Here is a 14,182-nt window from a genome sequence, read left to right as displayed (position 1 = left end):
AGGATGAGGAAAGGTTGACTCCTAGATATTTAATTTCATCTGTTTTCCAACGGAATTTGTAGTTTGATTTCAGGTGATCGAGGGCTTGGGGGATAAAGTTCAGGGGTAATGCCTCCGTTTTAGCTGTGTTAACTTTGTATCCTGACATAACCCCATATTCCTTTAGTGTGGCCATAAGGTTGGGAAGTGATACGTGAGGAGAGGTTAGGGTCATTAGGACGTCATCCGCGAACAGTGATATCTTGAAAATTTTCCCCTTAATCTCCACACCAGCGATACTAGGATTTTGGCGAATCGCCGCCAACGGCTCTATGCACATGGCAAAGAGGAGGGGAGATAAAGGGCACCCCTGTCTTGTTCCATTCGAAATTTTAAATTTAGGGGAGGTATGAAGGGGGGTTTTAATAGATGCTGAAGTGGTTCCATAAAGAGCCCTCAATGCCATCATTAAAGACCCAGACACTCCGAACGCCCTCATTGTTTCAAATAGAAAGGACCAACTGAGGCGATCGAAGGCCTTATCTGCATCTAAACTGAGGAGAAGGGCCTCGGTCTTATTAGTATTAACCACATCTATGAGGTCCACAACTTTCCTGGTGTTATCTCCCCCTTGGCGAAATGGGATAAATCCCACTTGATCCTTATCTATTATTTGTGGAAGCCACTGGTTAAGCCTATTTGCTAGTATTTTGGTAAATATTTTCAAATCTGAATTTAGTAGAGCAATGGGCCTATAATTATCACAATCTAATGGGTCCTTCCCTGGCTTGGGAATGAGGATTAGATGAGAGTGGGAGAGAGTTTCTGGAATCGGTGAGCCCCCCCATGAAAGGATTAAACAGATTAATCATACGAGGAGACAGCTCATCTGTGTATGTCTTGTAGTATAGATATGTCCATCCATCAGGGCCAGGGGTCTTGCCCAGTGGAAGTTCTTTCATGTTATCACACAATTCCTCAGCTGAGATTGGGGCTTTAAGGGCTTCCACCGCCTCCAGGGGGAGCACTGGCAGATTAAGCGCGGACAGATAATTGCTAAGTAAGGTCACCCTACGAGAAGGATCCAGTGGTAATGTCTCCTGGAGGTTATAGAGTCTCTGATAGAACTCTTGAAAGATTTTAGAAACATCCACTGGGTCGTATCGTATAGTGCCCTCTCTGTCTCTAAGTGCCTGGGGGATTGAGTTTGTAAGTCTATCTTTGAGCTGTCTGACTAATATAGTGTGAGCCTTGTTTCCCTTCTCATAATACCTCTGTTTGGAGTAGAGGAGAAGTTTTTCCACCTTACAAATGACCAAATCCTTCAGTTTGTCTCTTATTGCAATCACCTTTCTCAAGATACTAATATTCGGGGAGGAGGACAGTTTATTTTCTAGAGATTTAAGATGAGAGGTTAGTTTAGACTTTTGGATTTGGGTATTTTTTTTTAATCTGGCCCCTTCCCTGATACAAAATCCCCTCATCGCCGCCTTATGGGCCTCCCACAGTACAGCCGGTGAGGATACTGAATTCATGTTCAAATTGAAGAAGTCTGTTAAGTGGGACTCGAGGGTCTTCCTAATAGTTAGATCTTTAATCAGAAACTCGTTAAGCCTCCAGTGACATGTTCGCGTTGGGGGGCCCATTGATTTTATGTCTAATATCACCGGTGCATGATCCGACCATGAAATTGCCCCTATATCAATTTTTCTCATAGTCCTGAGAACTGCAATGTTAGCAAAGAAATAATCTATGCGGGTATGGGTGCGATGGGGGGGCGAGTAGAAGGAGAAACCTTTTTCTTTTGGGTGCTCTATTCTCCATAGGTCGAACAGCGAATTGGCTCTTATGAGTTTACGAAACTCCAGGGACATTCTGCATAGCTGCACTGAGGGAGGCTTATCTACTATAGACTGCCTATCAAAGGACTCAGAAAAGGGGATGTTAAAGTCGCCACCCAATAACACAGGACCTGGCAGCAGTCTATGAATCAGGGTAAATACCCTACGTAAGAAATTTATCTGTCCCGAGTTAGGTGCGTAAACATTGCCCAAAATTATGCGATTAGCTTGTAATGAGGATTCTAGTAAAACGTATCTACCCCCCGGGTCCACATGTGTTGCCTTCACCTGTATCGGGCAGTTAGTGGCTATTAATATTGCTACCCCTCCCTTTTTGTTGTTATCATGGGCCGAATATACTGTGGGGTATTGTTGGGAAGCAAAATTGAACGTGCTCTTAATGTCAAAGTGGGTCTCCTGCAGGTAGACTATATCCGCCCTCAGGGATCTCATCTCCTGAAGCTCGAGATGTCTCTTTCTAGGGGAGTTAAGACCCCTTGCATTAAGTGAAATTATATGTGCCATGTTTATATCTTGTTGTATGGAATGTGCCTTTTAATGTGCCTCTACTCACGGAATGCTTCCGAACACCTTCTCCATCTGGAAACCTTTGTGCTGGGGAGTCTCTGAAATCCCCCATCCTCTGACGAAGAAACCTCAGCCCGCATAGGAAAGGAAGGGAGGGGAGACACATGAAGGAAGTGGGGAGACACTGACGAAAAAAAAAAAAAATGCATTAAACACATTGACACTACCCCAAATTCTACGTTCAATATACTTGTTCCCAGGATATCTCCTGGAGAAAAAGGGGGACCCTCCTGTAGCACAAAATGAGCCCACAGAATAGGCAACTTTAAAGTGAAACCCCCTGGAACTATCCAGGTATTCGCTAATAAACTATAGATGAAAAAAGGGAATACCCCTTTAACTACCAACTAGGGGTGGGAGTATTCATCTCCCAAGGGGGAACCCACTAAAAGTAGAGAGGATGGAAAACTGAACAAGAGTACAACCCCTCTCAGTGGCTCCTCAGGCACTTATTATATATAATGAATGAATAAAACATGTCCAGCAATTAAGTGATGGACTGTGCCACCACTATCACATCTTGTTTAGCACCGGCCTGTGCTAGGCTCCCCCCCACTCAAGGCATACAAAAGAGAGGGGGGACAAAGAAACTATAGAAACCCCTAAGCTAGGGGGTTAGTGATCAACGGGGGAAATTTTGGAGAGATGACTCCACGTCTCCCTCCCCCCCCTCCTCTCTTCCTTCCCCGTCGCTCCTTCCGGGACCACAAAGGTGGGGGAACTTCCTGGGGGTTAGGAGCCTCCCAGTCCTGAATCTTTGGGCACGACAATCCCAGGGAGTCACAAAAAATCGGCAGGTCCTCCATGACTCTCAAGGTTGACGTTGTTCCATTGCGGCTCATGTGCAGGGCAAAGGGGAAACCCCATCTGTATGGAATCCGCTGGTATGTCAAGATCTTTAGTAGCAGTTTAAGGATTCTTCTTTTCTGAAGTGTTACTCTGGAGAGGTCCAGGAACAGCTGCTGATCTCTGCCTTTATACGTTATGGATTTTTGTGTTCTGGCTTTGTACATTATCATCTCTTTGGTTTCAAAATCATGCAAGCAACAGATGATGTCCCTCGGGAGTGCAGAGGAGCCCTTTGGTTGAAGGGCCCTGTGAACTCTGTCCATCTTTATATTGGATGTAGGGGGTTCCCCTAGGACAGAGTTGAAAATCGCTTGGAGAATTGCTGCCGCTCAGATTCTGGGACCCCCCGGACTCGTATGTTATAATGTCTGCCCCTGTTGTCTAGATCCTCCATGTGGGACTGCAGCTCTTTCACCATCTTATTTTGTTTGGCTATGGCATGCTGTAAGTCCTTCATGAAAACTCTAGTGGCATCATGATCCTCCTCCAGAGCATTCAAGCGCCCTGCCAGGCTTTGTAGATCTTGCCTGACGCATGATACTTCAGACCTGCAGGCTTCTTTCACTTCAGCTATTAGGGTTTTAAAATCTTCTGTGGAGGGAACCTGGGACAGAAATTTCTTCCAAGCATACTGGGAATCCGGGGGTGTTTGGCACCACCCCTCCTCCTCTGACTCACAAGGCAAGGAGTCATGTTCCAGTGCACTGCAGGGAGGGTATTGTGGCTGCAAGGGGGCCCCCGACTCTCCTGCTTTCCTCAACTCCTGCTCTCTGTGAGGTTCATCAGTCTCCAATCCTCCAGTGCCAGGCGAAACATGTATACTCTCACCATGAGAAGTCCACTCATTGTCAGTGCAGATGCTTATAAAGCTGCTTCCCTGTACTTTTCTCTGTTGGTAATTAGCTTTCAGGGAGGGAAGGGCTACTGTTACTGTGGAGCTGCATGTTTTCTCCTTCCAGTCAGCATTCTGCTGGGGGGGGGGGGGGCTGCTGCAGTGAGGCAATGGCTGTGGCTCTGTTCTCCTGAGCCTCCCTGCTTATCTTCCCTTACTGTGCGTACAGAGCTGGAAGCCTGCTTCACCCCCTCCCTTCTGATGAGAGCCCTCAAGCCTCTTACCATGTCGTCTGCTACTTCTCCTCAGTCCTCCTGGGCCAGCATGATCTCTCCTCTGGAGCAAGATAGCGCCTGCCCTCCTGTCTCAGCCGACCCTCTGGTTAGAAAGGCATCCAGGGCTGTCTCTGGGGGAGCCTCGCTTCCACCCCCAGGGGCAGGGGTCCTTGTTCTTCTGGGACCCATAGGTTTTTTTGGGTTATTGGCCGGTGCTGTGAGTTACAAATCTGCTGGATTGCTCGGTGCCTGGAGGAGCTCCACACTCCTTCTTCTGCTCAGGTCTGCATCCAGGACGCCCCCCCCCCTGATATACTTTTTAAGTGTTATATTGCAGTACCAAAGCCCCTGAGGTAGCGGCACTGTAAAACCCCACAGATGTGACCTCATTTTCACAATGCCAGGAGAGTCCTCTTAGTGTTTGTAATAGTAGGCAGCACGGCCACTGTCCACAATGTGAGCTGGTGACGGGACTGAACCCGATTATTATAACGGCCATCTAAACCAGATCTAAGAAGCGCCCTAAGCCAAAGATGGGAAATAAACATCAATGGGTTTTCAAAATCGGAGAGGGAGAATAAACCAGGATATATGTAGGATGTGGAAAAGGAAAAACAAGAGAAAGGATGTACATTTATGGAGAATAATCATTACCAGATAAGATGTACAGTAGGGAAAATAAGTATTTGATACATTGCCGATTTTGCCAGTTTTCCCACCTACAAAGAATGGAGAGGTTTGTAATTTTTATCGTAGAAACATAGAAAGATAGAGTTGGAAGGAACCTCCAGGGCCAACCTCCTGCTCAATGTAGGATTTACTAAATCATCTCAGACAGATGTATGTCCAGCTTCTGTTTGAAGACATCCATTGAACAACTCCTCATCTCTCGTCGCTGCCTGTTCCACTCATTCATCATCCTTACTGTCAAAAAGTTTTTTCTAATATCTAATCTGTGTCTCCTCCCATTCAGTTTCATCCCATTGCTTCTAGTCTTTCTTTATGCAAATGAGAATAAAGCTGATCCCTCTACACTGTGACAGCCCTTGACATATTTTTGGACAGCTATTAAGTCTCCTCTGTCTTCTCTTTTGCAAGCTAAACATTCCCAAATCCTCTAACCGTTCTTCATAGGAACACTTATTCTAGGTACACTTTAACTGTGAGAGACAGAATCTAAAAATAAAAATCAGAAGATAACATTGTATGATTTTTAAATAATCAAATACTTATTTCATGCAATAAAATGCAATTTAATCACCTAACAACCAGCAAGAATTCTGTGTCTCACAGACCTGTTAGTTTTTCTTTAAGAAGTATTAATTCCACCTGTTTGAACTTGCTACCTGTATAAAAGACACCTGTCCACACACTCAATCAATCACACACTCCAACCTCTCCACCATGGCCTAGACCAAAGAGCTGTCTAAGGACATCAGGGACAATTGTAGACCTGCACAAGACTTGGATGGGTTACAGGACAATAGGCAAGCAGATTAGTGAGAAGGCAACAACTGTTGGCGCAATTATTAGAAAATAGAAGACGCAAAAGATGGCTGTCAATCTTCCTTGTTCTGGGGCTCCACGCAAGTTCTCTCCTCATGGGGTAAGGATGATTCTGAGAAAGGTCAGGAATCAGCCCAAAACTACATGGGGGGACGGGACCTGGTCAATGACCTGAAGAGAGCTGGGACCACAGTCTCAAACATTACCGTTAGTAACACACTACCCCATCATGGTTTAAAATCCTGCAGGGCACGCAAGGTCCCCCTGCTCACGCCAGCAGACGACCAGGCCTGTTTGAAGTTCACCAATAACTATTTGGATGATCCAGAGGAGACATGGGAGAAGGTCATGTGGTCAGATGAGACCAAAATAGAACTTTTTGGTATCAACTCCATTCACCGTGTTTGGAGGAAGAAAAAAGATGAGTACAACCAGAAGAACACCGTCCCAACCGTGAAGAATGGTGGGGGAAACATCATACTTTGGGGGTGCTTTTCTGCAAACGGGACAAGACGACTGCACCTAATTGAAGGAAGGATGGATGGGGTCATGTACTGCGAGATTTTGGCCAACAACCTCCTTCCCTCAGTAAGAGCATTGAAGATGGGTCGTCGCTGGATCTTCCAGCATGACAATGATCCAAAACACACAGCCAGGGCAACTAAGGAGTGGCTCCGTAAGAAGCATTTCAAGGTCCTGGAGTGGCCTAGCCAGTCTCCAGTCCTGAACCCAATAGAAAATCTTCGGAGGGAGCTGAAACTCAATGTTGCCCAGCAACAGCTCCGAAACCTGAAAGATCTGGAGAAGATCTGTATGGAGGAGTGAGCCAAAATCCCTGCTGCAGTGTGTGCAAACTTGGTCAAGAACTACAGGAAATGTCTGACCTCTGTAACTGCAAACAAAGGTTTCTGTACCAAATATTAAGTTCTGTTATATTGTATCAAATACTTGTTTCATGCAATAAAATGCAAATTAATTATGTAAAAATCATACAATGGGATTGTCTGGATTTTTGTTTTCAATTCTGTCTCTCACAGTTGAAATGTACCTATGATAAAAATGACAGACTTTTCCATTCTTTGTAGGTGGGAAAACTTGCAAAATCAGCAGTGTATCAAGTACTTACTTTCCCCACTGTAAGTGTAGCCGTACTAATGACTTGTATAGAGGGAAAACTATATACTTGTCATGAGCATCTATGCCTCTTTTAATGCATCCCATTATTTTATTTGTCTTGGCAGCTGCTGCCTGGCACTGGTCACTAAAGTTGAGTTTACTGTCCACCCATATGGCCAAGTCTTTTTCAATGACAGTTTTACTTCGTGTTTTACCATTTAGTACATACAGGCATTCCCCGGACTACAAACTAGATAAGTTTTGTAGTTTAGTTTGTAACCGAATATATATGTAAATAGGAACAGGGCCTCACCTCACCACTGACCTCTATGACCGCCACCCGATCCTCTTCTTTTAGATTCTGTCTGTCACATGTGAAGTGTACCTACGATAAAAATGACAGACCTCTCCATTCTTAATAGGTGGGAAAACTTGGAAAATCGGCAGTGTATGAAATACTTATTTTCCCCACTGTAGCTCCATACACATCCTACATGGCTCTGCTCCACACACATAGGGCTCCGCTCCCCACACCTCATACATGCGCGGCTCCGCTCCCTACAACTCGTACATGTGTGGCTCTGCTCCCTACACCTCGTACACACGCGGCTCTGCTCCGTACACCTCGTACACACACGGCTCCGCTCCGTACTCCTCGTACACACGCGGCTCCGCTCCGTACTCCTCGTACACACACGGCTCTGCTCCGTACGCCTCGTACACACACGGCTCTGCTCCGTACACCTCGTACACACGCGGCTCTGCTCCCTACACCTCGTACACACACGCGGCTCCGCTCCGTACGCCTCGTACACACGCGGCTCCGCTCCGTACGCCTCGTACACACGCGGCTCTGCTCCCTACACCTCGTACACACACGCGGCTCAGCTCCGTACACCTCGTACACGCGCGGCTCCGCTCCGTACGCCTCGTACACACGCGGCTCTGCTCCGTCAGTAGCTCTCCCCCGTATACAGTAACACTCGGCTGTGCTCCTGTGTTCTCAGCTGTTTATCTGCTGGGAAGCAAAAAAGAACCGAGGAAAATCCGATAAACTGGATCCATCATCTGCGGGTAGAGTGCACAGGTCTACACTCAGGCGGCATTATATACGTCTGGTTGGGCTGCACTCGGGCTGATGCTCCCGTGTTTCCTTAATATTAATAATAATTTTACATCTATAACGCCAACATATTCCACAGAACTTTTATATGAGCCGTCACAGAGTAACCCATAATTCATCACATACCAGGAGCAGTGAGGCTCAGCTCACAAGCTACAATCTAATAGGGAAGACACACAAGGTAAATGGTAAAAGTACAGTGCTTGTTATGTACGGTCCGGCCATCAGTATACTAAGTAGGGGATTCAAATAACACTGCGTCACCAGCCAGTATGTGTAAGTACAGGTACAAAGTGCTAATCGAGTGCCTGGAAGAGAGAGCAGGAGATAGATTAGTGAGGTGAGGCGATAGGCCAGTCTAAAGAAATGTGTTTTTAGGGCACGCTTAAAACTGTGGTTATTGGGAATTAATTGGATCGTCATTGGTGGTGCATTCCAGAAAACTGGTGCAGCACAAGCGAAGTCTTGGAGATGGAAGTGAGAGGTTTAGATTATTGAGCATGTTAATATTAGATCATTAGCAGAATGGAGGGCACGGGTAAGGGTGGTAGTCTGACATGAGGGAGGAGATGTAGGAGATCTGATGTGGCGAGTGAAGGAAAGATCTGAGTCAAATATAACACCAAGACAGCGGGCATGTTGCTGGGGAGTAATGGAGATTGCAATATCGGGTATAGGTAGGTTAGTGGGGTAGGAAAAACAAGGAGTTCAGTTTTAGATAGAGGAGGACATAATGTTCGAGACAGCGGAAAGACAATCACTGGTATTTTGTAGTAATGCCGGGGTGATGTCTGGAGCAGAGGTGTATAATTGGGTGTTGTCAGCATAGAGATGTTACCGGAAACCAAATCTACTGATTGTTTGTTCAATAGCGGCAGTGTATAGAGAGAAGAGGAGAGGGCCTAGAACTGAACCCTGAAGAACCCCCAATGGTAAGGGGAAGAGGAGAAGAAGAAGAGGAGGTTGTGATACACAGTGTCAAATGCTGCAGAGAGACCCAGGAGAATCAGCAGGGAGTAATGGCCATTAGATTTAGTTGTTAGTAGATCTCAGTCTTCAATGACATTATTGCAACTTCATCATTGGTCACTGCGGTGATGTCACTATGTATGACACATGGTCACTGTGGCCCTCGATTGACTGTAACTCATGAATATGTGACATCACTGTGACCTCAAACGTGAAAGATCTGTCTAGACCAGATATTAATCTTATTTTTTTCCACAAAAAATCTACGCAGTATATCTCCTCATATGTTTCCCCTTATTATCTCCAGTAATTGTATTATTACTTGGGATTCTTTATGACGTTACATCGTCATCTTCTCATTCAGGTCCCTACAATATCAGATCCTCTCAGAGGAGATCTTGTATTTAAGAGAATTTTCCTGACATCACAAGGATGGGTGAGGACGAGGACAAGATGGCGGAGAGGCTATTACACCTCACCCTAGAGATCCTCTTCCGTCTTACTGGAGAGGTGAGAGATTCTGATGTCACATTACATCATTCTTATCTATGGGAATAACAGATGGACAGAACTGGAAAGGTGAGGATTCTGGAAATGTCTGTAGTGAGATTTATTAATGTGTCTCTCCATAACCAGGATTACACAGTAGTGAAGAAGACCTCTAGTGAGCGCTGTCAGGACCCTGTGTCTGAGGAATGGGGAAGACCCCTGAGCCCAATCACGGGGCCTCCACCTCACCCCCTGATACATGAGGACATCAATGACCAGAAGATCCTAGAACTCACCTACAAGATGATTGAGCTGCTGATTGGAGAGGTGACACTGCTGGGAATGCTGGGACATTATACAGTAACGCTATGAAGGGATCAGGGGGATGACTGTATCATTGTATATGTCAGGTTCCTATAAGGTGTCAGGATGTCACCGTCTATTTCTCCATGGAGGAGTGGGAGTATTTAGAAGGACACAAAGATCTGTACAAGGACGTCTTGATGGGGGTTCCCCAGACCCTTATATCAACCGGTAATAGACAGGACCAAATACACACGGCCTATAATTATCTGTAAGTAAAGAATGAATTCAGTCCCTGTATGTGTTTCCTCCAGTTCTATCCAGTAAGAGGACAACACCAGAGAGATGTCCCCGTCCTCTTCTTCCACAGGACTGTAAACAAGAAGATCACAATGTTCCTCAGGATCATCAGGTAGATGGAGAGAAGGTGTCATGAGATCTTCCCTATGATGTGTAGACGGCTATGAACGTCTTGTGTTCAGTCTTGTTTTATCCACCAGTATTATATGTTTTATACTTGTGTAATGAGAACGGTGGAGATGGCAGGATTAGAGCTGATCATAGGTGTGACTTCTCCATCTGTCTGTGACTTTTACAATATTTGTTTCAGGGTGAAGTTCTGACCCCTATTAATACTACAGAGACATGTGTGAGAGGTGATGAGCGGAGTAAAGAGGAGATTCCTACAGATAACCGCCCCGGTGAGTAGTGTCGTGGTAGCTCTTCCAAGAAGAGCTAATTTGGGTTGAGATAAAAAAATTATCTCCAAATCTGCCATTTTTGGTTCAAATTAGATAAATAAAATAAATATGATGCATCGGAGAAAAGAAAACAACACACAGCCAGATTCTAAGTGTACAATTCTTGTCTGCCCTCAGATCCCAAGCAACAAGTATTTTATTACATCCCCAGAAGAAAGGGGTGGCTAACATTACCTAACACAAAAAGTATTTTAATTGGAAATAACGACTTCGTAAATTACGGAAACTGATGCAGAGGTCCTTGAAGTAAAGTAGCTCTGTCCAATTAATTATACTTTAAAAAAACAGAGGAAAGTTTAGCAAAAAGACCGCTCTATTTAACGTCCTGTGTTATGTGTTATGAATAACACTTATAAAACTAATATTAAAATACAAAATTATCAAAGATATGTGAATTGTCTGAATAATAAGCAAAGTAAAGTATAAATATTTACCATAACAGTAGAAACCAATAAATGCATATAATTCATATAAGTAGTGTATACAGTATGTATATACAATGTATCTAAAAGGTTTACACACCCCTTATAAAATACCAGGTTGTTGTCATGTAAAAAAAAAAAATCCTAGAAAGAAGAATAATTTCAGAACTTTTTCCACCTTTAATCCCTTCACGCCGCTGCAATTTTCCAATTTTGGTCTTTCTTTTTTTTGCTCCTTGTCTTTCCAGAGCTAATAACTTTTTATTTTTAGATATGGCCATGTGAGGGCTTGTTTTCTGTGGGACAAGTTGTACTTTTGAATGACACCATTGGTTTTACCATATCATGTACTGGAAAACGGGAAAAAAAATCAAAGTGCGGGGAAATTGCAAAAAAAGTGCAATATCACAGATGTTTTTTTTTTCATGTTCACTAAATGCTAAAACTGACCAGCCATTATGATTCTCCAGGTCATTAGAGTTTGCAGATACCAAACGTGTATAGGTTCTTTTTTATTTAACTGGTGAAACAAAAATTAAAATTTTGCTTAAAAAAAAATGGTGCCATTTTATGAGACCCATAGCGTTTCATTTTTTCGGGATCTGGGACTGGGTGATGTTTTGATTGCCTGTTATTGCAATGTTGCAGCGACCAAAAACCCATAATTCTGACGTTTCGATTTTTTTTCTCATTACGCCGTTTACCGATCGGATTAATTTTTTTTTTATATTTATTGAGCGATTCTGAACGCGGCGATACCAAATATGTGTATTTTTTTTATTATTATTGTTTTATTTTGATTGCGTCAAAAGTGGGGTGATTTGAACTTTTTTATATTTTTTTAATTTTTTAAATATTTTTTTAAAACTTTTTTTTTTTCTACTTTTTACTTGCTTTAATAGTCTCCATAGGAGACTTGAAGCTGTGATAATCTGATCGCCTGGGCAACAAACGTGTAACAAAAATGCTCATCTGCTCTGAACGCCGACTGCTGGGCGGTGCTCATAGCAGAGCAGATCGGCTATGACAACCACAGTGGTCTCCTGCAGACCCCGCGTTGTCATGCTAACCCATCGGCAGTCCGCGATCATGTGATTGTCGTGAAGGGGTTAATGTCTCCCATAATTTGTACAAATCCATTGAGAAACAAATTGACATATTTTCAAGTGGAAAAAGAAAAATAATAAGCTAAAATAACCTTATTGCATAAATCTGCACACTGTTACACTAACTTTGTTGCGATATCCTTTGAATGCATGATAACATTCAATCTTTTTGTGTAGTGTCTATCAGCATGGCACATCTAGAATTGGTGATCTTTTGCCGCCTCTTCCTTGCAGTAGCTTCACATCTGTCAGATTGCATGGACATCTCCTGTGTACCGCTCCCTCTTCAGGTCACCCACATGTTTTTCCATTGGACTCGGGTCTGGGCTCTGGCTGGATTATACCAGAACTCTCATCTTTTTCTTTTTAAGCCTTTTGTTGATTTTGGAGGTCAGATACGGTTGTTCTTGTACAGAAAAATGAAAATCCTATTGATCTTCAGGTATTTAGCAGAGGCCTGAAGTTTTTTTTTGAAGAACTGACTGATATTTGGAACTGTTCATACTTCCCTCTATCTTGACTAAAACCCCAGTTCCAGTTGCCAAAATACAGCTCAAAGCATAATGCTGCCTCCACCATGCATAACTGTCGGTATGGTGCTCTTTTCATGATGACCAATGATGGCTTTGTGCCAAACATGAATTTTGGCCAAAAAGTTGAACCTTGGTCTCATCAGAGCATAACAAATTTTCACACATACTTTTGGCAACACATAGCTGGGTTTGGATAATTTTCATTCTAAGAAAAGGTTCCCATCTCGCCACTCTACCCCACAGGCCAGATATATGAAGAATACAGGAGAGTGTTGTCACATGCAGTACACAAGCAGTACTGGCCACAATTCCTGCAGCTCCTTTAAGGTCCTTAAACAGCTGACAACACAGCAAAGGGATCTCATTGTTGAAAGTTATCAGTCAGGAGAAGAGTACAAACATTTTATAAGTCATTAGATAAACCATGGAGCAGTGTGAAAAGATCACCAAGAAGTGGCATAAATTTGGCACAACAGTGATGTTAGCTAGACATGGAAGACAAAACAGGAGCACTCCATGGTGAAGTTCTGGTGATGAGAAACAGGGAACAGTAGATAAAATCAGCTGAAATTATGACATTGTGCAGGTCAGGCATAACTCTGATGATAGTATTGAAGAGGTATTACTTATATAGGCTGCTACTCCACCTGTTTAAGCCGACATAGTGGCTCATTAAAACAATTGCAAGGCAAAAAATGAGAGAGAAACTTTGCGGTGGGTGCTGTCACTATGAAGACAAGGATAAGAAAGTGTAGAAAAGCAACAAACCTTTATTAAAAGACAGCAACACGTTTTAGATCGATTTTGAAATGCGTTGCTATCTTTTAATAAATATTTATTCCCACTACATTACGTCCCACAGCATTGATCAGGAGGCTGGAATGTAACCTATTATTTTACCTTCTATGAACATTCACTTAGCAGAACTTACTTATTTACATACAGTATGCTAATATTAGAACGTATGCTGACATTAGATGCATAATGGAAAATGTCAAAGTATACAAGGAGGTCTATTTTTACTTTATTGACTACAGCAAAGCCTTTGACTGTGTTGATCACCAGAAACTTTGCAATACCATGAAGGATATGGGTGTGCCGAACCATCTGATCAGCCTCACTAGGACCTTTTACATCGGCCAAGAATCAACAGTCCGAACAGAACACAGCGACACGGCATGGTTCAGAGTAGAGCGAAGCATCAGACAAGGCTGCATCCTGTCACCATTTCTTTTCAATTTACAGTATCTCACAAAAGTGAATACACCCCTCACATTTTTGTAAATATTTTATTATATATTTTAATCGAACAACACTGAAGATATTACACTTTCATACAATGTAAAGTAGTCTGTCTACAGCTTGTATAACAGTATAAATTTAGTGTGCCCTCTAAATAACGCAAAACACTGCCATTAAAGTCTAAACAGCTGGCAACAAAAGTGAGTACACCCCTAAGTGAAAATGGCCAAATTGTGCCAAAACTGTCA

At 43.4% G+C, this 14,182-nt stretch overlaps 1 protein-coding gene across 1 annotated transcript in view; it reads left to right on the top strand.

The window, feature by feature from the left end:
* The window catches only part of LOC141271394 (gastrula zinc finger protein XlCGF66.1-like), a 67,108-nt gene that overhangs the window by 46,964 nt on the left and 5,962 nt on the right, over nucleotides 1–14,182 (top strand). The window contains exons 5-6 of the mRNA XM_073681484.1: nucleotides 10,185–10,282; nucleotides 10,481–10,571. Of these exons, the coding sequence (XP_073537585.1) occupies nucleotides 10,185–10,282; nucleotides 10,481–10,571 (189 nt within the window). The remainder of the gene's footprint in view (nucleotides 1–10,184; nucleotides 10,283–10,480; nucleotides 10,572–14,182) is intronic.

Source organism: Phyllobates terribilis, unplaced genomic scaffold (genome assembly GCF_046119375.1).
Source record: "Phyllobates terribilis strain yellow unplaced genomic scaffold, ASM4611937v1 Scaffold_5__5_contigs__length_657084704, whole genome shotgun sequence".
In the NCBI taxonomy this organism is placed as follows: Eukaryota; Metazoa; Chordata; class Amphibia; order Anura; family Dendrobatidae; genus Phyllobates; species Phyllobates terribilis.
Note: the sequence above shows the minus strand (reverse complement) of the source record. Positions and strands in the feature narration are given on the sequence as shown.